General features: G+C 34.6%; 2 protein-coding genes across 2 annotated transcripts; both read right to left on the bottom strand.

Moving 5' to 3' along the window:
• Positions 1 to 6,059: 6,059 nt before the first annotated feature.
• Positions 6,060 to 12,378, bottom strand: LOC107862549. Its single transcript, XM_016708163.2, has 5 exons — positions 12,194 to 12,378; positions 11,509 to 11,592; positions 10,366 to 10,496; positions 7,426 to 7,863; positions 6,060 to 6,754 (listed from the first exon to the last, which is right to left on the bottom strand). Exons 2-5 carry the CDS (start codon positions 11,545 to 11,547, stop codon positions 6,340 to 6,342), a joined length of 1,023 nt encoding a protein of 340 aa, XP_016563649.1. The 5' UTR covers positions 11,548 to 11,592; positions 12,194 to 12,378; the 3' UTR covers positions 6,060 to 6,339.
• Positions 12,379 to 14,618: 2,240 nt separating this feature from the next.
• LOC107862550 (protein MODIFIER OF SNC1 1) lies at positions 14,619 to 25,981 on the bottom strand. The gene is made up of 10 exons (XM_016708164.2): positions 25,698 to 25,981; positions 23,823 to 23,903; positions 22,531 to 22,611; positions 22,399 to 22,443; positions 21,834 to 22,209; positions 19,916 to 20,018; positions 19,293 to 19,373; positions 17,918 to 19,172; positions 17,580 to 17,847; positions 14,619 to 17,498 (listed from the first exon to the last, which is right to left on the bottom strand). Exons 2-10 carry the CDS (start codon positions 23,852 to 23,854, stop codon positions 15,033 to 15,035), a joined length of 4,707 nt encoding a protein of 1,568 aa, XP_016563650.1. The 5' UTR covers positions 23,855 to 23,903; positions 25,698 to 25,981; the 3' UTR covers positions 14,619 to 15,032.
• Between the last annotated feature and the right edge of the window lie 1,870 nt (positions 25,982 to 27,851).

Raw genomic sequence — 27,851 nt, 5'->3', positions numbered from 1 at the left:
TAGCCAATGCCTCATGCACTACTAATTTGAAAGATTCAAACATATTAAAGAAACCAACAAAATCTACTTAATGATTCAAGAAGGAATACTGATAAACGGTTTATCACCCATATCTGGATGAACTTATCGAAACAAAACACATTAATACTTAAAACAAATCTCGAAACTCACAACCAAAAAACACGAAATCAAAAAAGAATATAAGCGTGACAAAAAATAAGGCCTAAACAACTTTTCAGTTATCAGAAATATAGTCGTCTACACAAGCACAAGACTTTCCATATATTTAGGACTCTTTCCATTTATTTTAGGTTTTCTTCACCTACACAACCTTCCCATATAATTATTAGACAATATTCTAATGAAATAATTTTTGAAAAAAATTGTAAAAAGACAAATTTTTTTTTTTTTATAACGGAGTCTTTTAATGAAAGCAAATAATTCAACAATAATCAAATAAAATCAATTTATTACTGAAGAAGTTAAGAAGCAAGGTTTTCTCAAGGCATCATATTCTTTTGAGGATGAATTGATATTATAAATGGTACTTCATTCGAAGTACCAATTTATTTATTTTCACTTTTCTCTTCGTAAACATCACTGCACTTAAATCTTTCTTCTCCTGCATAAAAATATTGAAAAATCAATTACTAATGACTTATATTGATTTATTCATATATTGATTGAAAAAGGTAAGAAGTTAATAACTTTACAAAGACAAAAAACATATTCATATTAATAACTCAAAACAGAAAAAAAAAAAAATTTATAATCATTCCAAATAAAAGCAAAAAAAAAAATAGGCTTTTAACTCTTAAATTAAAATCTTGTAATCGAAATCAATTGACTGCGTTACATCCAAGAAAATAATTAAAATAAAAAACTAATAAACTTTTGAATTGCATCTTGTTGGATTGGTAGAATTTTTCCTGTTTTATTCTTTATTGCGGAGGAAAATATGATTTTGTGGATGAGGTTTTGTATTTATAAGAAAGATCTAAGTCCTTATTTTATTAGTACTAATACTAATTATATAACAAAACCAAATAGGACTCAAAGTTGGGAAAAATCAAGGAGGAAAAATTTTCAACTGAAAGTAATTAATTTTTGAGATATTTAATTGAAAATGGTGACAAGACGATGTAATCTAAAGAAAAAATATTTAATGAAGGACAAAAAGTTCAAATATGATTTATAAGACCCTTTACACTTTTAATATAATAGAGATAGAGATACACGAAATTTATGACTTTTATGTTTCTTTTCATGGTCTAAAACATTAGAACAATTACGACCAACAGCTAAGTAGTCATAAAATTGTTTCATAATCAAACATATCTATTTCTTTCATTCATTTTATAATAAAAAGGAGATGTCCATCTTTATATGTCTATTTTAAAAATCAAAAGATAATTTATCACTTAATTTTAAATTTATTGCTACAATTAATTTACATTCAAAGGGAGATAAAATAAAATTGTTATTCTATTTATTGCTTTTTTAACTTTTAAGGGATATAAAATAAAAATGGATGGAGGGAGTACAAGGCAAACGTTGCATTACTAGACCCGTGCAGGTGCAGATTTTGTTCTCTGAGTATTATTTTTTTCATGAAACATGCATATATATGTAATGAATTATAATATTTCGATCAATATTAGATTTTAAACTCATAATTTTAAAAGTACAATAAGTTTAGTGTTAATTATTAAGTACTTTAAAGTCGGACCCATCATATTTTGGTCACTACAATAAGTTTAGTGTTAATTATTAAGTACTTTAAAGTCGGACCCATCATATTTTGGTCACTAAGCATACTTTGGAGGAGAGACTAAGTAGCCGTTTGGATATGAAAACTAAAAATTTTCGGAGTTGAAGTTGAAGTTGAAGTTGAAATTGGAGTTGGAGTTGTGTTTGACCATCTCTTTTTTGAATTTTTTTCTGACTTTTGAGAAAACTTTTTAAATATGATTTTATGTCCTAACTTTTGCAAACTATCAAAATCATCACCCAACTAAAATTTACCTACTAACGAGAAAAGAACACAATTAGCCACTTTTATTAAAATAATTACATATACATGGTCATATTTAATAAATTGCAATTATGACATATATAATATTTACATTAATAGCCGTTTCTCATATTTGAAAATTTTAAATATGGATGTTATATTAACAAATCATTGTTTCCTATTTTTTAGGTAACAAATATTATCTTTCAAACAAATTTATTTTTTTAGAAATTTATTTAATTTATTTCCTTTATTTTCCGTTCCTAAAAAAATAGGAAATGATGAGTTGTTATTAAATTTTAGGATGCCGTTAATTTATTTCTTTAATTTTCTTATACTGAAAGATTTTACTGTGTGTGAATAAATTATTTCTATATAAAACATACTTTGCATATTTATAGTATTATTTCATATACCATAAATATATAAATATGCTTAGTATGTTTCTTTATACTTTGTATATTTATATATGTGTATATGATATATACATGATATAAACATCATATATAACATACTTTGTATATTTGTGTTATAAATATGCTTAGTATATTTCTTCATATTTTGTATATTTATATATATGTGTATATGGTATATACATGATATAAACTTTATATATAACATACTTTTTATATTTTTGTTATAAATAAAATACTTTATATATTTATGGGCATAAATATAATACTTTGTGTATAAAGATACCAAGTACTATGATATATAAAGGTAGCAGTTGCAGTTTAAGGTATAAATTTGTTAAATTGGACATTTTTTTTTTTTGAAAAATATGTATCACCGACTTATATTTTTAGCGTATATATGGTATAAATTATTTATATTTGAATAGTATAATAAAGATGTACACAATATAATATATATAATCAAATTAAAAATGAGAATTATTTGTGGCAGTGGTAAACTAATCTGCTACAACTTTATTAATTCCATAAATATAGAAAACGGTTATCCATTATTAATTACACGACTATAATTCCTTAAACGTCCGTATCACAAAAGAAAAATTATTATTATTATTATTATATTATAGTAATTAGGATCATTAGCAGTAAAATAATGTCTTAAATAAGGGAGAAAAATAATGATGAGAGAGAAAAAGAGATATATATTAATTAGGATAACATTAAGTTTGAAATTATGATTATCTTATTCTTTAAAACTGCTATATACGTGATATTGAAAAAGTAATGTTATAAGGAGAGTTTTATGTAAAAATTTAAAAGATTGGGGTTGTATGTAATAATAATAAAAGTTAAAATTGGAGTTGGAAAATTGTGAAAACACCAAAAACTTATTTTCCCTTTTCAAAAAAAAAGTTCCGAAATTATTTTCTGAATTTTCATGGCCAAACACCACAATTTCCAACTTCGAAAAAAAATTTCTAAAAAAGAAAAAAAAATTCATGGCCAAACGGCCCTAAATTACCACTTCATATTCATATTATTGTACAACTAGGTACACATATTATTGCTGTTAGCAGCACCTAGGAGCTGAGAATTTCTGGTACACATATAATATGAAAAAGGATTAAAAATATCCTTATACTATCTGAAATGGATCAAAATGCTCATCATTAGTATTTTGGCTTAAAAATATCTCTCTGTCAAATATTTTTCTCAAATATACCCAAGCCTGCCATCTAGGTAAAAAAAATCACGTGGCCATGCCACATCACCATCCACGTGTAAAATTCCATCGTTAATTTCACAACCCGATTCATAATCCAACCCAAACCATAATGGGCAACATGATTCATTCAGAAACTCAGATTAAGAGGAGACAACACGCATTTGCTATATTTCATCATCCCATTGTTAGTGACAACCATTTAATTATCCTTAAAAATAACCTATTAACCAATATTACTCTATTAGAGACCTAATAATTATATTCCATATCTTCAAGTATGAATTTCATCTCTATGTTGATCACGATGTTGCAGGCGCTTAAACATTGAATGGCACCAGGGAGAGCTCAAGGATAAAAGATTAGTAAAGTGTTTGTTCTAGGCCTCGGAATTTTAAGGTCTCGAAAATTTTAATAATAGATTTTATGATTTTAATTAATAATAATGAAGATTTTAAAATATGAAGAATGAAAAAGTTATTTAATTATTACTAGGAATAGTTTAGAATTTTTAATTAAACAACCCAAACTTCATAGGCCCTAACTGTTTAACTTCACATAATAATAATATTATTTATAAAAATAAGAATTAACTCTAGATAATAAGATATTAGTCATTTGTTTTCATAACCTTGAATGTTATTATAAAAAGATTTATTTATTAATTAAAAAAATTGAGATTTTTTAATTTAAAATTCTATAATATTTCTGATAAAAAATAATCTTTTTTTTTTTGTTTCTTCTTTAATATTACTATTTTAAGTGGCATTAAAATCATATAATTCATAATTTTCGGGACCTTAAAATTATGAAAGCCTAAAAACAAATATTTTAGTAGTGTCACCTTGGTGCCATAGTTTCAAGTGAGCAACCACTGAAAACTGACGTGGAAAAGGTAATGATCAAAATTGATAATACTGACCTGCTAATTTATAGCAGCCTAATAGCTTCAGTCATTGTACTCTTTATCTGATGTCACGTGCTCACCTTTGTATTAGGTTCGAAATCAATATAACGTTATGCGGAAGCTAATAATAACAAATTATATTGGTCATAAATTGATTGAATGACACAGAAAAATATATTAAAATTATTTTATTAATATATTTTGATCAAGTGACCTACATAAAAAATAAATATCAAAAAAAACATAAAAATGTTGAGAGAAAATGTTTACCGAAATAAGACTCTTCTAAACATCTGTATTGTGGATGCTACTATGTTATGGTGTGAGAAGAGGATATTCGATTCAGTTTATAGAACTTCAAATTTTTCATCTTAGAATGAATAAACTAAATATGAAAGACATTTATATTTTACTTTCGACAAAAGTAAAAATCATTACGGTAATACTTTTATCTTCCTTTAAAAAAGTTAAAACCCAATCTTGATTAAAAAAAAAAAAAATCTGACAAAAACCCAAATACTTCATGATCTAATGGGTATTATTCATTTAATTTCAACAAATTCTTCAACCATGGTTAGAATGAATAGGTTCTCAATTTTATTCTTTTTCAAACATGGTTAAAATGAATTGCTTTTCAATTTTGTTCTTTTTCTAACCATGGTTAATCCCAATTGATAAGATCCTGGCCAGTAGAAATGCTTCAAATGAGCCCAGTAGTGCTACACTAGGGAAATATTAGAACGTCATTTTTGAACCCCCTTATACTGCTACACTACTGAATTAGTAAATGAAAATTACAATCTCCTAACTTATTCATTTATATGTTGAATATTAAAAAGTATAATCAATTCAACTTATTAAAAGGTAAAAAAAAGCTCAATTGAAAGGACATCAACCATCTATGGTAAATGATAGCAAATGAACAACCGATCATGAGCATGAATATTGTGATGCATTTTGTGTACATGTACCTAATAGATTCCTGAACAGTGCATGCGCATTCAGTATATGTTGGGACATATCTTGAACTTCGTATTTAATTAAAAATCATGTGTAACATATCAAGATATCTCTTTCTCCGTGGCTGTGATACGATTTGAGTAGTCAGTATAGCATAGATTCACAAAATATCTAGAAATTTAATTGACAAGAAACATAGTTTGGTCTTTTGCTAACGAGATGGGTGGTTTAAAAATACTTTTTGAGGCTTGTTTAATGTTTTCAAGTGGTTGAAGTCAAATCGTTCTTTACATGCAATATAGTTGGCCTTTCTAAGCCTCTGATTATAGAGGGAATTAATAAGGAATCTGTTACAGTAGATCAGTACAGAACAACTGAGCTCAAGAGGGTTGATCGAGGGGTTAAGATGAATTGATTTTTAATTTTATCCATTTTCAATCCATGTCTAAATATATATTGACCAATACTTGTACGATATTATGTCGTGCTGTATTGTGTTGGATGTTTAATGGTAAAATAAAATGAGAGTGCGCAATCAACTAACCACTTCAATGTCTCAACAACTTAAAAACTCAGAGCTTGCTGAGTTAAAAGAGCAAAACGCCAGCAACCCACTTTCACATGTCAACTAAGTTACATAAAACATGTCTTTCTGCTCTCAAGGAGAACCCCAGCCCAAACTGAGGTTCTCAACAGACAATACCTAATGCACTGCTTACAAAAAATTATTAAAAAAATAAGAAGATTAAATATAAAAAATATTCCGCATTTAAATGTGCTTTTCCGTTGACAGAATTTTGCAGACTTATAAATCTTAGACCTAGATTAGATTTGCCCTCTTCAGAAACCTGATAGTTCTACAGTAATATGGCCATATCGATTCAACAAAGTCCAAGTACTTCTCTACCAAGTAAACTTCTATATTCTTTATCTTCCTCTTCACTGCCTCTTTGTAGTCCATGTTCTTTATATCTGTGAACGGTTTCAATAAATGCATTCTAATAGCTTCTTTGAGCTTCCCACGGAAAACGTAATCATAAGCTAACCGAAAATATGTAGGCAAGTTCTTGACCACATTAACCGTCTGCTTGAAGCTGAATACATAGAGTGAACATATGCCCCGGAGCATCTTAACATACAAAGCAACAATCAATGGTCCAAGAATCCAGAGCGGAGTCAACTCTTTAGATACTTCGGCTCCATATACTAAAGTAACAGCAAGATACAGGGGAACACTGCAACATGAGAGAATAGGCTGCGTAAACATCTAATATGCAGGGTCACAATAAAAGTTAAAAAAAACAGCAGAACTATTATATTCCGTAAATTTAATGTTTGACTACTATAAAGACATCATCCAACTTTTGGATAAATAACAACAGACACATAATGGCAACGCAACAATTTTCTATTTAAACAGACAGTCCAGAATGCCTCCTTTCTTTGAAAAGGGAAGACATTCTTTTACATTATTAAAAGAAAAAGATGCTCAGGAGCTCCAATTTAAACCAAAATAGCAGAAGTTTGCACATAAGAGGAAATATTTAAACTCATTAAGAAAACCAATACACAAATTGGTGCGAAAGAGAACTTTCACTTCCACCATCAACAGTCCCCTTTCTATTGTACCCCCATACACTATTAAAAAACATCACCTGAACAAAAAACAGATTGCAGAAGACACGTTGAATATCTATGTAACATCTCAAAACCCATAAATCAATAGGTAGAGGAGCATATTAAGTAGAAAGAAACACCCAAAGACACACACCCCAAACTCAAGACAATAAAGATCTGGCAAAACACACACACACACACATTTATATATATATAGAGAGAGAAAGGACGGGCAAAGCCGGTAATAAAAAGACATACAGTAACAAGACATTGAGACTGCGATACTTACAATGTCAATACAGGTATCTTTATTGTTGCATCCAGACTCAGAAAGTAGCACCAGACCGCCTTTAAGACATGAACTATTTCTTTCTCTTGTACCATTTTTTGAGTTTCTGTGGTATATGGCTCTTCCACAGTTTCATTTGTTACTTGGTTCGATGAAGGTGTACGCAACAATGTTAGCCAGCTCTTAAATATGTTTTGCATGACAGAATAATTTGTAGTCTGGTCTGCTTCGGCAGAGTAAGAAATGGGAACATTCTGTGCCCTTGGAGATTCCACAGAGGTTTCTTCACTCTCATGGGGAACATAGGAAAGTTTCACTGAGCTCTTCAGGGATTTTGACCCACTGACTCTGCCTCCAGACTCATTTTGATTGTTGCTCTTGAAAGCGGAGATCTTCAAGGATTTTCCTTTTGGTTTAAGGACAAGAGGAGCCCCTATTCTGGAATCAAGTTATTTGATCAATCACATGTGCATCACCATGAGTGGAACAGACGTAGTACAATCTAGAAATACTCCTATGAACTCATAAAACAGTCCTAGAGGGAAATATCTCGGATGACCAATACACAACTGAAAATCAGCAATCCGGATTTGAGACTGCAACGCGCAATGTGGCAACTAGGGCAGCATCTTTCTGGGCAATTAAAGACGTAAAAGCGGCCCTGGTAGAAAAGGCAGTTTATTGTTCTCTTGTTCTACCTTATTATTTAGAGGTTGTTGTTTGGCGGGCTAAAACCAGAAATGCCAAAGGGAATGAATCAATCTATCAACAAGCCAAACATATATTTTCTGGGTAAATGAAACCACATCACACTGTATAGCATCGTTTTCAATAGAATAGTCAAAGGATTTTTTTTCAAAAAACCAACTTAACCAATATCACGATTTGGCTATTGTACAGTCCTTTGGTTTTGTTTAAGCCTTGGAATGGCCTGACAGAAAACTTGATGGCTTGCCAACTCCTAGCTTGTCAAGCAAATGGAAAAAACTACCTTCAGCATGTAAACGTCAATGCATATATATTTGAAGTCCTAAAGTCCGCCACATTTTTTGTTATTGATTGGGTTAATTGGTACCATTGACATTCAAGTGTAGATGGTAAATAAGCATCTCATGAGTTATGACAGTAAGAGAAAGAAAACTCAAAACGTTTTTGTATTATATTCCCTTAGTCTCATTCTAGCGAAGGCTTCTTGATTAGTGATATGGATAAGGAATGAAGAAAAGGTTGGTCTTTCAGAGTTTGTTAGGTAATTTTTTTTAATATTAATGGAATCATGTAGAAGTTAAAAAAGAGAAATTGTCTCAAAAGAGCATACACACATTTATAGGTAAATGAAAAGGATAAAACTAATTAAAAGTTTAACTAAGAGTTTTTGCAGTTCCATAGCCATAAAGAAGAATCCGAGGAAGCTACAGGGGAGTGTACAGTTGAGAAGGGGTCACCCACGTCGAGACTGTAGAAGTAATCAAAAGTATTACCATATTCTTTCCCACAAAAAAGAAGTCAGTCAGCCCCCTCTCCCTTTCTCAATTTTATCATACTATAACCAAAAGAGTTGTGTACGGTAAAAAGGGTGGAACAGGCATCAGCACAGTCGTAGTGATCAATAGTGATATTAATCTTTTTATTTTATTTATAATCGTGGTGTCTAGACCAGTTTGAGCACACCTAGACTAATTCCACAGGATACCTAGCACCTTCTGCCAGCAACAAGTACCGGGTAACTCTGCCCAACAAGGCTAGGACAAATGGGAAGACATCACCGAGTGTTTTTGTCTCCGCTGGGATTTGAACCAGAAACCTCATGGTTCTTAACCAATTCATAGACCACTATGTTACACCCTTGGGTGCAGATGATTCTAAATCTGGTGCTATCCTTTCATATACAAGATGATTGCACAACGATATAATCGAAGAACAACAGATTATCTCTATGTTGCTGCATTGGTGATTGCTACTTAGATAGATAATGTCGGGTTTTTTAAAATAATCAGCACAATTAGGTCTGAAGGATTTCTACTCTAATTCTTCAATCTATTCTCAGTGCCTTAGTACATGTCTTAATTTAACACCAAGTGAATAAAAAAAATAGAGCAACTGCACAAGCCCCTAGGACTTAGGTCTGATAAGATGTGTGCGTTAGATGCATGTAAAGGGATTCAAATTCTTCTGCATTAAAACGTGTAATATTTAGGTGGAGAAGGGTGGAGGGATAGGTCCATTATCCTCCAAGTTTCAAACCATGGGTCACTACCTGCAGGGATTTCTCTGTCATCAAAATAAAAATAGTAGCAACTCCACAAGATCTCCTAATAAGTGAAAATGAAAACTAAAGCTCTTCCAATTCACCGCTAATTCCTATCCCATGGAAAAGAGTGCTATTTCCAAAGTGAATTTCAAATTTTCCTCAACCAGGATTTCATCAGACTTAAGTGTGAGTTCTCCAAATTAAACTCATATCACTATACAATATTTTATGATTTAAGAAGGAAACATGTACAAAGCCTTTCGTATCTCTCATTTTTCTAAATGCTTTTTGCAATCCTTACAATTACAGCCTCCAGCAAAAAGGAAAAGCAAGAGTTTCTTCATAGTGTAATTAATTTACCAAGGGATGATATAGTTACATCTGATTGGAACTATATAGACCAAAAGTTTTACTATGTTCGTTTCTTTAGGAAAATCATCGAAAAAGAGCTAAATGTTCATTTGATTACTTCAAAAATGCACATATAACTGCTCCATAAAAAGAAATTAACTAGTCCATCACCACCAAACTCCTTGAATTTGGAAGCTTCTTCTTTTTATGGGGTGTGTGTGTATGTGTGTGTGTTGACAAGTCATTGTAGAAAGCTGAATAGGACTGCAAAAGCTGAGACCACAAAAGCAAACATGGGCACCAAGAACAAAAGGTCAAAGGAGGATATAAGATTCCACCTTAAACAGGATTTGCACTTCAGTGAGATGAAATTATCTTTCTGGCCAACGAGAATTTTTGTTACAGAGGGCCTTAATTTGTTCCCAGTAGTCCAAGAAGATGGGCTCAAAGGGCGTGTTCTATAAGAACCCTGCAAGAAAAAACATATCTACTTAATACAATTAAGAAATTTGCAGGCTTCAAAGGGACACTTCACAATCATTAGAAGATAAAGTTTTGTACTCGGGAAATGGAAGCAAAATGATTGTATGACCCCATTTTAATAATATAAAGTACATCCGACATCGTCAACAGGAAGAGGAAATTTGATGTAGATGAAGTACTTGAGTAAGTTGCAAACGCAAGTCACACAAAAAATAAAACCATGTTTATGCACTCATCAATAGCCTCTAAAACTCATTACTCAGATGAATGCTAAAATAAAAAAAGAACATGATTTAATTAGAGTACAACATCTAATCACCAAGGAAGAGAATTAACTACAAAAAACAGAGAGCTTCATCTAAAGGAAGAAGCATTGATTAACCTCCTGTGTGATAAACAGATAGGTTACAATGTTTTTCAACTACAACTAGATCAAACTCACAGTGCACTTAAACTTCAAATGCTTGCATTGTGACTAGAACAAACACAGCCTGCTGCTCTAAGATTGTCATGCTAATAAAAACAAAGAAACTATTCATAAATTTCTTCATCTAATTAGGGAACAATTTCTAGGGGGTAGGGGCAATTCATAGGAACAATTTTTTATGAAGTTCGGCATTTTCATTGCAGTGGCATCAAGAAGACACCAAATTACAAAAGATACAAATATTTTAGTTCCCGTACAAGACAAAAAAATACACATTTTTAACACCAGTACATGTATGGCTATACTAGAACTAAGGAGCTATAAAAGTCCAAAAACAAGCCAAAACTATAACAGGTGTAAGAGACTTCCAACTAAACATCTAGCTTTTAGAGAATGCATTGGAGACAATACATAGAAACTTTTTTCATTAATAAAAAGAAAATTGCATATATAGAAATGATAAGGACTTCAAGTCCAACAAACAAAAAAGAAATTTCCACGTTAAAGCTTACAAAGCATGCCGTGGAAACTGCAATTATTTGAAAATGGAATTGCATGACTGTCAATTTACCTGCAAATGATGGGTTGCCAATGCCATTATCTCCACCATGCGCGTGCAATCATCTAGCAAGCAAGGTCATTACTTCTCCTAGAGCTACAATAACAACATAACACATCACAACACGAAGATATATGACTCAATTGCTAGTAGAGCAGAAACCAGAAAACTCATAAATTATCATAGAGAAAAAAGGAATCAAATCGAATCTAATTTATTGATCAACAGAAGATTCTACACCATACAGCACCCACCCACAAACACACAATTATTTTAGAAAAATCATAAAAAGGAAAACAAAAGAAATAAACAACTACATTTTCTTTAATAACCATGGCATACAAGCCCGCTTGCGCGCACCTAAACTAACCACAAGATACGTGTCACCTCCCAACAACAACAGATACAATACAAGTCAAGTGCCTCAACCAAGGCTATGACAGATACAAGAAACAAATCTTACCCTTTCCACATATAAAATAGGTTCCAATTCACAACCTATAAGGGGAATAAATCGATTTTTCATGTATATATTGATTCCTCTAGCTCAACGCTGTTCCAAGTTAAACCTCTTTAACTGTACAATAAAAATCGTACGCACACAACCATAATATCCTTTTAAGCCTAAATTAATAGCTGAATAAATAAATATAAATACAAATTTGCGGTAGTATTGAAGAAGAAGAAAAATGCTTACAGCAAAATACGGTGAAAATGCGTGTAATTGACTTTTGCGGGGGAGTTTGGGGGGGTGAAGAATTTGCTTTTCGGAGAAGAAAAGCTTTATCTGTTTGTTCAGAGAGAGATAGAAATTGGCGATTTCGGATAGGGGAAAACAAATAGTAGTAGGAGAGAAAGGGTTAGAATTGTGAATATTAGGGTTCTTCCAGGGGCCATTTCGATTTTTCAATTAAACTTTTTTCTTTTTCTTTTTTTTTTAAAATTATTTTAATATAGTCGGTCTGTTGATTTAAAATTATATATTTAGCACTTTTTGAAGGAGAAAATCCCAAAATAATCCTTTATTTTTGCGTTTAGATTCAACATCATTCGTATTCTTTTGCATTAGAGCACTTGTGCTCCTCTATTACTTCTATCTTTTGTTACGACGGCATAAAATAGCGATGTACATGATTTTTTTATATTTCAAAGATAAAATTCTGACAATGTTAATTATTTCTATTAGATTGACATATATAACTTCGAATCAAGAAATATATCATTTTTTTTATTAAAAAAAAATAAGAATTTAAGTTGTAACAAATTTGATTTAGCATGATATGATTTTTTAATTTTTCCCTTCCCTCCAATCCCCAAGGAGCTATCTTGAGCTAAATTCCTTATTTGATGGAACTAAAAACAAGTAGAAAATATATTGATTGGCTTTTTTTGGGTTAAATCAAAGTAGCTAGTACTATACCGACTACGAATTTAATAAAAATTAGGAGCTATTAGAACTACATGCAGTATACTTCAGTACGAAATATCCAAATTAAGTTTACCTAGTTACATTATTGATTATGCATCGTCATATACTGTGATTTCAAATTTATTTTCTAGCACATAAGTAAGAGTTTCAACCAAATATTTTTCGAGCAACACTTAGGACATAGTACAGAAATAGTCCAACAAAATTCAAGATGACTTCTTGATCAAGTAATATTTGAACCGAATAGAATAAGCAACACTCTTATTCTCACCTTATCTAATGAGGATGCTTTGTGTGAAAATATAAGAATGATTTGTGTCTAAGCTCAAATATAAAAGACTATTTTGAATCTTTTCTATCTTAGAGTGAACTCAGTAATTTGCCAAATTCAATTTAGAAAAACAATTCAACCAATTTCAAATTTGGAGCAGTTCATGACTATTCAGAGCTTTTATCTGTTATGCTCTTATTTTCAGATTCATTTTGTTACAAACTTTTCATTCACATTATGTTCCAATGAAAAATGAAAGAAAAAAGAAACCATTAGTCGCTTATTACCTTTTATAAGCATAGATATAATATAACTCTGCTCTCTAAGATTTAGAAAAATAAGATGTTATTTAGTATCATTTGTCTCTATGTATTTGGCCTTTCTACTTCTTTAGAGGTAGAGGTATGGACTGCGTACATCTTACCCTCCCCAGACCTCACTATGTGGGAATACACTGGGTGTTGTTGTTGTTGTATTTGTCTCTATGTATTTTCACTCGTCTTCCATGATTTTCACTTCCTTAATGATTACGGCAACTTTTAGAATGAATATTTACAAATATTTTTTATATTGCTAAGTAGCATGTAAAAGTAACTGGCATCCAATCTAAACATATGAAAGTACTAACATCTGGTAGAAAGCATGGATAAAGCGAATGGTTCTGCATATTTTCATTTCACCAAACTATTAGGACTGCAAATGGGACAAATCCTTGTACTGTAATTTTGAATTTCGTGACAGCAAGTCTTAAGTTTGGTTGAGTTGGTTTTGTTCATGTACTTATCCGCGTGGAAGTTTAAACTCATATTTTGCACATGTTAGTAATGAAAAAAGATCACTAGTAAAGAAAATATTAGGAAAAATTAGAAACCATTTCACGTATTTATCTGAAAGCTAGAGTTCAAAATATTACAATACATAGCCGACAGTTCGAATTTTATTTGTTTCACTATATATGTTCGCTAAAATTCGTTTCACTCGATGAATTTTATTTGTTTCACTATACATGTTCGCTAAAATTCAATTCACACTATATATGTTCGCTTGAAGTTGTATCACTTAGCTCTATAGCTACAGGCTATGAGAAGAGCAAATCGATGCAGAGCGAATTGATACAACAGTCAATTGCTACGTTTGACAATTAGCCATACCGTCTCTATAATTAATAATTAGATCTCAAAGGGCACCTATTTCCGAAATTTCCTCAAAACAGTAATGAAATTGATTAAGAGTTGGTTAAGAGGAAATGAAACCCATTCACGTCTTCTTCCTTTTTTTTTTTTTTTTTTTTTTTGCTTTGTGGAAATTACAGCAATTCATTTCACTGTCTGTTGTATTATTTTAAACATCATGGCGTATTGGATTCAAAGGTATTTACGCCAGCAAAATAAAATAATAGGGGGTAGGGGGCGCAAAACCAGCTTCGCTTTGGTCATCATTCTTTCGACCAAGAGAAAAAGCTACACCTCTAGATTCTGATAATACAAAAATATAATAGCAACTTACAATGCTCCACATGCATAGACATTCATTCCTCTGGGGAGAAAATGGGCAACAATATTAATGTTCTGCAAATTAATTACACCTCTCATAACGTCGCACTTACAGTTGCACCAGACACATTACTCTTTCCCAAAACCATGTGGCCACACCTGGCCGTAGTCCAGCTCACCCGTGTGACATTGGCCAACAAGTTCTCTTCTACCACGACAAAAGCTATCACCTAAAACTGCACTACCAGATGTCTAGCCAAACTAAGAAGAGAGTCGGAGTCCATCTGGTAAGGTTGCGGTTCATCACAAGCTAAAAGACCTAAATCACATTTAGCCCTCCCCATCAATCATAATTGACATTTACTCGGCCAGATCCACCTTGCCTGCCATGGAAATTTCCACCTCCCCGCTTTGACTGAACCTGACCCCCCCTCTCTCTGTATCTCTTTTGATCAACATTCTGAGAACCATCAGCTGGCCCTTCAAAATTACCTGGTTTGCTATTATTGTATTGCCCAACTGGCTGGTACTCATAATGATTGTTGTTCCTCCACCTTTCTCGACCACTGGAGGTGCTGTGCTGCCGATTATCTTTCACCGAGAATGAATCTCCATGAGATTCTTGGGTCCGAGCAGAACGATTATTCTGGTTTACATTCCTCCTCAAACCTGAGTTGCTCCTCTCTTGTACAGCCTCAGCATTATCAGGAGCTAATTCAGCTTTGACAACAGGACCCTGGTTAGGGGAGTAGGGGCGTCCCCTAAATGAAGCAGGCTTTCTCTCTCTTCTTGGATCCAGATTTCGAACATTTGGCACCTCTGGAACAATTTTATCTTCAGATGAAAATGAATCTGCTTGACCTGCGCCCATATCCCAGCTCTCCTTCTCACTGCTTGGAGGAATACCAACTTTATTGTGATGATAATCCCTCCTATTGACCCGATCGCCTTCCATAGTACTATTTTGCGCTCCAGTGTGCGACTTTGGCTGCCAATGTGGTGGTGGAGTACGATTGCCCACACCACGGTTTTCCTTTGCAGGAACTCTTCTGTCCATCAGGTTGGTTTCAGTGGCTCCTGACAGACTGTGATTTTGCTGAGGCCCCACACTGCTGTTTTTGTGTTCATACCCAGAATTTCCTGTGCTTCTATGGCCCTTAGAAGGGTACCGTTTTCCTTTACCTGTCGTTCCCTCATCTGGTACAACAGGAATGGTGGTACGTTGACCTTCAAAATCACCTGGCATGTTCCAACCATCTGATACATCGAACTCACCGGAACACTTGGACTCATATCTCATAGACTCTCCATCAGGCTTCAAAGATCGAGTGTGATCCAAAGACTTGTATTCATCCTTGCTGGGGTCCAATGCCAATTCAGTTGAACCCCTTTGCCTCCACACGCCATGCGCTTTTCCTTGCTTATTGTTATTATGTTTTCCATCCCCATCCCTGGACTCTATGGACAAACTCTCAGTTGCAGATCCAGTAGGTGCGGAACACCCAGAGTTTTCAGGCCTAGATTCTGGCCTGCCACTTGTTCCATCTGGACCAGAAGAATTGCCTGACAACAACAGTGGCTGTTGATTACTACCATGCTGGGCAAGCTCTTTGGCCACTGGTTTAGGAACGTATCTCTCCATTTCAGCTCTCTTGCTTTTTGAATTACTCTGCACCATGTTATCACTCTTCAGTGGACCAATTGAATTAGATCCAATTTTCTGACTTGCTTCACCAGCATCTTCAGTTTTGCTTTGAGACCGTACAGGTGCCCAAACAACTGCATCCCCTCCCTGAAACTTATCATTATGCATATTAGACTGCTGATTTCTTTGCGTCCTGCGAGGGTGCTGAGGTTTCCAGTGGTTAATGACTCGACCATGACCTTCTTCGCTAGGCAAAGGGGAACTCTGCTCAGAAGGTTGCACAACATTATCACCACTTCCTGCCTGAACTGAGCTCACATCCAGAACCAACTGAGAAGAATTCAACTTCTCCTGTTGATTACGAACTTTAGCAGGATTACTAACATTATGAGCTGGTGATGGAGAGGCAGGGGGCGGCAGCACAGCATCAAGCTTCTGCTTGTTCTTGTTGGTCCTATTACCTTTCCTTCTCGGCTGCGAGGAAGACTCGACCGCAAACTTGGCATTATTGACCATGTCTGATTCAGCATTTAAGCTAACTTCATGAACCTCAGTTGATGGAATATTATTAACAATAACATCATTAGGACCCCTAGATACCTCAGTAGCGCTAACAGGAACTGACTTTTCATTCATATTCTTAGGTATCATATTCGGCCTTTGCTTGTAGCTACTACGCTTAGGCTTGATGACACCCCCATCACTTGACTGACAAATATCTTTTCCACGAGCAGCAGAAACCTTATTGGCCTCTTGCTTCGATAGAAAGGCCTGGGGTTGTGGGATGGCTATTTCTGACTGGACCATAATAGATGTGCCGAATTCCAACACAACAGGTGGATTAATATGCTCACTGTCTTTGTCGAGAATGTGCTCACTGGCATCAATAACGTTACCGTTTGCTGCTAAAGTTGCATTGTGTGGTTGAGGCATGACAGTAGACAACACTGTTTCAGGGGGCGAGGAGCCTTGTAGATCTTGCTTGGTAATATCAGCGGGCAAATCCTTTTCAGCCTTCTGACCCAAAGCATCACCTGCCTGCATACGGCGATTCAATTCCTCTAATTTAGCAAGAGCTTTGGCTCTCTGTTGTTTAATTCGTTCTTCCTCTTCTTTCTGCAGCTGTAAGGCACGCTGCCTGGCTAACTCTTTCATCTTTGCGCGCTAATTGAGAACAAATAACATATATATACATTAGATAAAAGGGAATAAACAACTAAAGTTGAGTAAAAGTAAAAATAATACCTGAGCCTGGGTATCTGCCGAATCATGCAATTCTGACAAGGATTCTTTTTCACCACTCACGCTTATATCAGTTAAAGCTTGCTCAACAGCCTCAACTTCAGGACCTGACTCACATGCATGAACATTAGAAGCAGGTTCTACGAATGTTCCAGAAGCCGCAGCAGATGAATCAGCTGCAATGGACTTTTTCCTCCAACCATCATCATGTCTATCAAATTTGGGTTTACCAAGATGATCATTTCTGGTTGGCGCACCGTGATACGGCCTCCTGCAAGAAAGATGTTTTAGTAAAGGGAAAAGCAGATATATGAAGTACCACACACAACATAAACAGCCACCTTGACATGGCAGCTATTGAATGGCCACCCTTGCTCCCCGTGGTTCCAGAAGTATGTGTTCTTTCTAATGGCACTAGACCGCCTTTAGCTTCATTTACTGAATTGGTAACCATAGAATTCAGTTCTGACTTATTCATATCTTCTTCTGATGAAACATAAGGCGCTTCATAACGTCCATCAGATGCTCTCACTTTTGCATTTAGACCTTCAATCTTCTGCATCAAGGAAGAATCTTTGGCAGTCACTGCAGGAGCTGAAACCTTTTCAGGAGCCATGGAAGGTGGCGGCACTCCACCAGAGGATTCCACATACCCTGATTTCTTCGTCCAACTGCCATCAGCTACCTTCATAGTATCTATGCCTTCAAGTGAGTTCGTATTTGTGGCATCTGAAAAATCACCTCCTCGATCACCATAGTTGCGCGGATACCCTGTTGTTCTCCTTGAATACAATTCTTTCTCACCACCATACTCACCTCCCCGCTCATGTCTCTGCAATGATCTCTGAGAGCTTCTATCATGATATGGGCCATTGATGGGCGCAGCATGTTCCCAAGTCTCTCCTTCCTCTCTTGCATCATGCTTTAAAAGAACCTTATATGGTCCTTTAGCATCATCGGGATGAGTTGATTCTAGTGCCTCTGGCATTGATTTGGTATGAACACCGTGACTGCCAATCCTGGCATGAGTATTGCTTGGATCAGGAGTATTTGGGCCTGAATATCTATTATAGACTGGGGGACCAGGAGGCATGCCCATAAGAGGAATTTCCCGTTCATTGGAATTGCAATAACCCATTGGCGGTCCATAATAGCCCTCAAAGGCCACTGGACCAGAGTAAAAACCAGGTCTAAATGGCATATTTGGACGAATATAAGCATCAGCAATCTGGGGTCTATATATATCTCCACCTCTAGGATGATGCCCTCTGGACCCAGGACCTGGAGGAGGACCTGGTTGTGAATTTGCCATAGCAGGAGGCGGCATCTGGGGTGGAAAGTAGGGGAATGGCTCAATTGGAAAACCACCGGGAGGAACTGGAGCTCCATAAGGTGGCCCCCCAGGTGGTCCTCTATACCAAAGAGCAGCTGGAGGATTCATAGGAGGACCACGCCATGCATCAAAATGCTGTGGTGGAACATTAGGACCGTGATACTGATGGGGATCCCCTTGCCATTTCTCCATACCATGCTGCGGAGGATCCTCAGCACTTTGACCATCTTTTTTCCATGCATCAAATGCCCCGCCCTTCACATCTGCAACTCGTAGAATTAACCGACCATCATTAGAAAGAATATTTCAAGAATACTCTGTTGCAACTGAAAAGAGTACCAGAGAAGAATCACTTGACAGAGTTTCAGTCAAAATACACAAACCTGAGTGAGATGCACTTGTCTTCTCTAGGGGCTGTGCTACTTTTCCAGAAGCTGAGCTAGGACGGCTACTAGAACCATGATCTATCAAAAGAACATGACCAAGCAATTAGTTAAGAGAGCAAAGCCAACAGAACAATCAGGCAGTTTCATTCCAGCAGCAGGATAAACACTGATCCAATATTTTTCATTTCATCCTTTTCCTAATTTTGGGGTTTAGGGAAGAAGGGACTCTTGGGATTGAGTTGTAGATGTTGTTGAAGGGGGTGAGGAGATTGAACAAAGGAAAGAATTATAATGTTTAACTACACTTTAGGGCATCCCTAGAAAGGAAAATTTTGAAGATTTAAATCGAACGTGTCCCGTTCTTGATAATTGCTAGTTAAATCATAAGTTTTTAGACTCCAAGTACACAAATTGCCAAAGAAACCAATAAACATGAAATGACAAAATCTACTGTGGAAGTACATTTCATTTTAAGGAACAAAAAGATGATTCACAAGCATAGCATAACAACGATATATGGATCGAGCAGAAAGTATTTACACCCCTAAGATAATAAAAAAACTAATGCAGTAGACCAATAAAAAACATCATGCCGTATATCTTAAGGCACCAGCAGTCACCTTGTGATTCAGTAGTTTTCCCAGAAGCATCTCTATCTGACCCAAGAGTTGGAAAATCCCCAGAAGTCAGAGAAAAGCCTTCATTCTTGGATGAGAGTACTCCCTGTATATACAATTAAGCTCGCCAATCAGCACAGTGACACGATTTTTTTTTCTGGGAAAGAAGAGAGAGAGAAGAGGGGTGGAGGAAGCGAGATAGGAACAGAAAGGGGGAGATACACCTTTAAGGAGCAGAAAGTGTAAAGAGAAATCCTAGGAAAAAAGATCATTTCATTCCCAACCCAGATAATGCCTCATTGCTAAGAAATAAACTTAGAGCCAATTTTTCAGGCATTTAAAAATCCACAAGAATAATTCTCATTTCTCAAGGAGAAACCTCGTTTTATCTAAAAATTGCATTCTATAATGCAGCAGAATACAGAGGAATAAAATAGAAGACATATGAGAACATCGATAAATCTGTACACGAGCCAATGAAACCAACAGACATTATTGCATTGCTTTGCATGACAGCATCAGAAATCTTGAGTATGTTCATTTCAGCATTTGGTATTACCTGGGTTATGCCTGAGAGTATCAAGGATACAGTGGTCAGCTGGAGCTTATGGGAAGTTAACAGTCCTATAAGTAAGATATGGAGGGTGAACCTGGTTGTATATTTTGGTATGTGCGGACAGAGAAGAATATTAGGTGTTTTGAAGGCATATCAACTCCATATTTCAAATTTCAATGTTAAGGCAATTTATAGCACTTCTTTTTAGTTGGAGTAATCCTGTCCTTGTCCTTGTCATTCTCATAAATCCTTTTTGGACTTTATCAGCTCCTTATATTTGAAGTAGCCTTCTCTAATAGAACTAGCATTGTATGGTTCTTCTTTTCCCATCATGTACACTTGCATCTTCTTGATGCATTTTATAAAACTATTTCATCAAAAAATCTGTACAATTACAGAATGAGCTCTTCTTAAAACTACTACTCTTACACGAGCACGGGATTTTCTTGTAGACCTTCCCATGACAAAAGGAAAACTCACTCCCTGATTCTGTCCCTTAAAAACAGAACAAAATACAGCCACACTGGGACAGTTGCAGACTTTTGTACATCGCAAGGCTGAAATTTGAGTTTTAGAAGGAATATAAGTGACTGGGAACTGGAGAGGTTATGTATTTTGCTTCAAATGCTGCATGACATTGTTTTGGACCACAACAAAACAGCCTCTACCGGTTCAAAGGGTCATTGCAAGGGTATTATTCAATTAAAAGTTGTTATAGTATTCTGGATTTTAGTAACAACATTGAGTTACTGCCTTGGAAAATGATATCATGGCACCTTTAAAGGTCTCTTGCTTCTCCTGGATAACGACTAACAAGGCATGTCTCACACAAACTATTAAGGGTTTCATTTGTGCCACGGATGTCCATTATGTGGAGAACAATCTGAAGACATGACCCACCTTTTTTGAATTGCAAGGTTACAAGTCAGTGATGGAATTTGTTTTTGTAAATAAATGGTATCCCTTGGACCATGCCAAAGTCCGTTACAGAAATGTTGGAAGCGTTGGACTAGGGAGGATCTGTGCAGGAAAGCTCAAAGGACCTAGAACACTGTTACTCAAGTTATCTGGTGGTCTGTTTGGGTAAAAAGAAATAGCAGAAATTTTTAAGGCAATAGAAGAAACATACAGGGCCTTAAACTTAGATGCCTTATGTTGATTGCTTTTTGGAGAAATCTAGCTTTTGATCAGATGTAGATGATATTTAGACACAATAGCTGGTTTGCACTTCTTGTAATTACGCCTGTTGAACTGGCATAGTGCATTTTATACAATATTTTATATGCCCATAAAAGTTCTTTGGCAAAAGAATACCTAAGAGATATTCATCACAAAGGGAACATCACATAGCAACAAACTACGTACCAAACGCTCTGCAGTAGCTGTTGCTCCCCATGCTACTGGATGTTCAGAAACAGGCTCAGCAAAGCGTGAAAGCTGGGAGCTGCCTGGTCTTGTCTCTGCACTGCGTGGGCGCGCCAATGTTGATGGTACTTTGCTTGATGATAATGGCCCAGAAGCTGATGAAGGCCTAGAACTGGTACCCCATGCACTAGTGGTAGGTTCTTGTGTTCTATCACTACCAGCAGTTGAAGGTCGAGTGCCACTCCCACCAGATGAAGGGCGAGATCTAAGATGACTTGGTGAGCTCGCTCCACCATCAGCATTTGGAGAGTGTGTTGAGGATCCCCACGGATTTGAGGTAGAGGAAGATGTACGGCTACCCCAGCTCAATGTACCCCTATTTCAAAAGAGGAGAGAGGGGCCTGGATCAAATCAACAGAGAAACAAGACAAACGGAAATACCACACAGCTCTCCGCACAGGCAAACCCAAATAAATATCACACAGAAGTGCCAATGCCATGGGCAGACAGACACCAATATACGAAGGGGCTAAAAAAATAATTAGAAAAGAACACAGGTACTCACTTGGGAACAATTTCAACATTTGGGTCCAAACCATGATTCTCTAACCTTCAAAAGATTTAAGTACATACAACTTTAGAAACACCTATAATGAGATCAGAAAACCAAAAGTTTAAATCAGTCAATATTTCATACCGCTGACTGGGTAAGTTCAATGGTTTTGGGACAGCCACTTTTCCAAGGACAGTCATGCCACCTCTTCTCGCAGAAACCCACCTATAATAATGGAATTAAAGGATAATTTAAAAGAGACGAAACAACCACACTAGTAAAACAATGTCATCATACGTACTTCAACGTATGTAACACAATCTAATAATAGCTTAGCAACTTAATAACACCATAAACTATAAGAAATGCCAAACAATTAATTTGCCGTAGAAATCAAAGCAAGAACTTAAGAAAACCCCTTCCTCGATCCCAAAAAAAGGGCTCTACAATATACTCCTAAGCTTTAGTGGTGCATCAATGAAGCATCACCCTTTTGAGCAATTTATACATCAATTGTTCAATACACTGAAAATGTCGCATTGGAGCTCATTTTTAGTTCCCACTTGGACCTAATAAAGAAATCCACAAGGGCATCATAGTATGCCTAACAACATATAGATTCTTTGGAATTTTAACAAACACCACTCTAAAAAAAATATTGGAGAGACAATCTTGTGCAAGGAAATCTATGTAAAAGAGAATTATGATTTTTTGATCCTAAAACTTAATAGAGAAATTCGGATCACAAAAAGGAGAACATGAGATCCTCTTCAAATTGGTTGGTCTACATTCCTTTTCATTTCAGACTTAATATTTTCAATATTTCATCAAAAACCTAATGCTACCCGTCCACAACATTAAACATGTTAACATAAGGAACTTTCTTCACAATATTTGGCCCTTGAACTGACATATTTCTAATATATAAACCACTTCAGAAATTGAACTACTCCATCATTCCATTTATTTGATGGTATTTGACAAGGACAAAAGTTAAGATGCCGATTTCACTAATATATAAGATTGTGCTTGTGTAAGAGAATCTTAAAAGTGATCGTCGAAAAGCTGTTTGATCCTAAACATTATATCACATTTAAGAATTTTAATGAATACAAAGTTGTAAGAAAGTGGGATACTATCAATCATCTTGAAACGTCGCAAAATGAAAGAGTGTCATATAAAGGAATATTAGGTAATGCTTTTGATAGTCTAATTTTGTCCATAATCAGCATAATTGACGAAGAGGACCAGAGGAAATAAGATAAAAAATGTAAAGTTTGGACTTATAATGGTTTTTTTCAAAAAAAAAAATAAAAGAAAATAATAGAGGGAAGCATGTACTTAATGAGGAATTGAGAAAGAAGCTCAAATAAAGCAACATAAGGAGCATTATGGAAAACTAAAAAATGATTGCGTAAAAAAGGATCTCTTCTTACCTTCTTTCCCCTGCCAACATATTTGAAGTCATTATCCAAATATTGATCTACGGTCATCCAAATAGCTTCACAAACTAGAATCTGGAAAATATTTGCAACAGCACCTCTTTCCATTAACAACAAGTCATCAAACTAATAGAAGTGTAGAACTGATAACCAAAATATTTTCAAAATGAAACGTTACACCAGAAACTTCAGATAAAAGATTTCTACTGCATCGAAAAAAGTGTACATATGATTAAGAGTCAGCCGATGACCCAATCAATCAGATTTGGGAAAGTGGCAACAACAGCAGATATGGCATGTTTGGCTAAACTTTGAGAATCTGCTTATACTGAAAAGTTCTTTTCGAATAGTACTTGGAAAGTAGCAATTTTTTTTCCTAATCAATTTGGGAAGCATTTTGCATACTCAATTTTGCTTTGGAATTTTTTTTAAGATAATTCCTGATCTACATATAACAGAGTTTATTTCAGGCAATGGAACAAGATGATACACTATCATCACCACATGCACATGAATGGGAAAAGCATGTGTTAATCCTCACTACCTCTTGCTACATAATTCATACCCTTCCTAAGCTTAACTATCCTTGCTTTACCTTTGGGGGAAAACGTGAAGACGGGCTTATCCCTTAAATTACATATTAATTCCTAAAATCCAGTAAGTATCAAGTAAAAGTGGTTGAACTGCTCTCACCTAGATGATTAGCTTCCCTACTAACCAGCTTAATACAATACAATGTTGTATGGAGTATGGCCTCAGATTTCAATTACGGCGTCAAAAATCAAAGGAACTCCAAGCAGGTGAATTGCACAAAATCATTGACATCACATAAGAAAGGTTTTTTAGGTATATACCATATAATACATCTTTAACTTGAGTCTGAACATACACGTGAAGAACTGCATACTAACAAAAAAACAGAATCACTGAAGCACGTGACGAATTTAACTAGACGCATATTCAATAAAACTTAACCCTATCTTGCACTGGATTTCTTTTCTTCCTTGTTTGCCCTTTGATGAAAAGATAAACAAGCCGAGTCTCTTTTCCCCATAACAAGAAAAAGAACGAGGAATGAAAACCTTTGCTAGTGAGAACATGAACAAGCTACTAACAGAAATTTCCACACAAGCCTGATTTTACATGTAAAGCCTTGCACATTATACTAGCGGAGCTAGATAGGCGCCGAAAGGGGTCCGCAATCCCTCTTCGCAGAAGTGGTTAAAGTTATATTTTATGTATATATAGTAGATGTTGACACCCTTGGGTTTCTCCGTATGTTTATTTCTTCATATTTTGAACCCCTTTGGTGAAAATCCTGGCTCCGCCATTGTTGTGAAGGAGGAGAAACGGTGCTTCATCTATTAAACAAGTTATAGCACAAACACAATACTCTAATTACAGAAAGCATAATACTTTACTGTGCAATAATATTACTAAAGTCTAATTCGAAACCCCATCAAATTCCTACCAACAACCCTTTTTGCAGTTACAGCTCCAGACAATTTTCTTTTAAACTAACAGCACTCCAAAGATTAATTTCCACATCGAACGGAAACGACTGTTCCATTACCCATAACAATAACCCTAGAACCCGAAAAACACGCCACAGTTTCTAAAAACCAAAACTTTACGTTCACGAGTACAATAACAAAGCAGTTATACAATGCGCATAGCTCAAGACTCAATCTTTTTCCCTTAATACATCGCACTATAACATCCCGATGGTTTACATACTATAAACACCCATATTCCCCTAACCCTAGAATTCAATTTTTCTTAAATTCCAATAAAATCTTAAAAATCCAATATAAACACATAAAAACACCCAAAAAAAAAATCATGTTTTTGTAACAAAAAATAGCTTACCAAATAAAAAAGAAGAAATTAATAATATTGAATCGGATCTACCCGAAGCTCCGATCTGCAATACGTAAAATAGAAAGTATATTATGGAGAAATAGATAGGCGATGCTTAGTGTATGTGTGTGTGTGAATTTTGTTAGTAATTTTTTTTTGGATTATTTTGGATTTTTGAAGGGGAAAGAGATCGAAGGGAGAAAGGGAGAAAGGGAGAAGTGGGAGGAGGAGGAAGAAGAATAAGGGGAATATTGAATATTGAAATCGATTGTTGAAAAAAGAGAAAAGAAAACCCAATAAAGGGACAAAGTGAAAAACTTTAATTAAACTAACACGGGTCCCCCCCACTGTTAATTTTCGGATTCACGTTAACCTCCATCTCTTTATTATTTCTCTCTTTATATATTTATGTGTTTTGTCCATTGATATTAATAATTCTAATATAAGGTGAAAAATTAATTAATTTTTTCATGGTTTATTAATTTGACAAGCAATTTTAGACATATATTTTTTCAGTAATATGGGACGAAGGGAGCCTCAAAAGTACAAAATGGTGACCAAAGTTAGAAATAGTCCACCGGAAATAACAACAAATCAAGAGGAGTTTTGAGAGGGTGATGTATATACAGATCTTTTACTTACCTTGTGACATTGTTTTTGAAAGACCCTCATCGGCTCAAGTAAAGCATCAATAAATAAGCCATTACAACAAAAAGAAAAAGTATCAACAACGAACAGTCGAACACTGTAATAATTGAAATCAAGGAAATAACATGTAATAATAAATTCAACAGTAAGATTGATGGAAAGTAATAATATCATAATAATAGAAAAATTAGACAATGCTTAACTACCTACTAATTTTTATACTTTAATACATGAACTTCAAAGCTTCATATCTAGAGTCTGCCCTTGGTAAGTCATATGTATGTCGTGTTGTATCTAATTAATTCTTCCTAATACTTACTCAGTCTACACTTTTACCTTTCCTCTGACCCATTATAGTCAACATTTCATACTTCCTTACTGGATATCTGTTCATTTCATCTTTATATGTCTAAATCATCTTAATATAGCTTTCCTCATCTTATCTATCACAAAGATAGCTCCTACCTTATTCAAATTAATTCTGCTCTTAATTCATTTTAACATCCTCATTTTTCCTACTTTCCTCTTTTGGACATGCAAATGTTTGACGCTGGGTCATATAGCATAGTTGGTCTAGTAATCATTGTGTAAAACTTACTTTTGAATTTTTGGCGAAATGTTTTTACCACACAATACAACATATGTTAGCCTTCATTTCATACATACTGCTCTAATACAATGTGTAGTATCATCGTCGTCTTTTTCATTATGTTAGTTAAAATTTTAAGATATTTGAAAATTTTTCTCTTAGATATAACTTGTGAATTAATTTTCACTTCTACATCCTCGTGAGTTATATCACTCAAATTGCACTCTAAAACTTATTACGATTCAAAAATTCTAAGCATGATGACACCTACCCAAACCACGTCAACAAATAATTATATTATTAAGTCATTTTTAATAATCAAAGTAAAAGAAAAAATCAACAGAGTTTGTAATAAGTAATCTATAACCTTGCTAGAGTGAAAAGTAAGACACAAAATCTCACAAAATTTAATACCAAAGTATAAAAGTCTCTAAGATATGATTACAAACTGAAATAAATCTCAACACATATATTCTTCAATATAATAAGTCACGGTGTGGCATGTGAAGCACACACCACATCGTAGATATCTCTGCTTGCCGTCATTTAATGTGTTTGCTCCATAATTTTACTATATCATTTCTAATTAATTATTATAAGTCATTTACATATTAAAAATATTAATTATATTTAACAAATAAAATAAAAGAGACATTTATTACATGTTGCTTAAGCTACTTCAACGATAATTTTACTATATCATCCCTAATTAATTATTATAAGTCATCTAAGTATTAACAAATTGATAATATTTAATATTAAATTAACTTGATATCTTATGTGAAGTCTACTTAATTATTTTAACATATATTTTTTATAGTAATTGTGCTATATTACTTCTAGTTAGTTATTATAAGTCATTTAAGACATGTTTGTCCTATATCATCCCTAATTAATTATTATGGTCATCTATACATTGTGCTAAT

Source organism: Capsicum annuum, chromosome 3 (genome assembly GCF_002878395.1).
Source record: "Capsicum annuum cultivar UCD-10X-F1 chromosome 3, UCD10Xv1.1, whole genome shotgun sequence".
In the NCBI taxonomy this organism is placed as follows: domain Eukaryota; kingdom Viridiplantae; phylum Streptophyta; class Magnoliopsida; order Solanales; family Solanaceae; genus Capsicum; species Capsicum annuum.
This window is presented reverse-complemented; position numbering and strand designations above follow the sequence as displayed.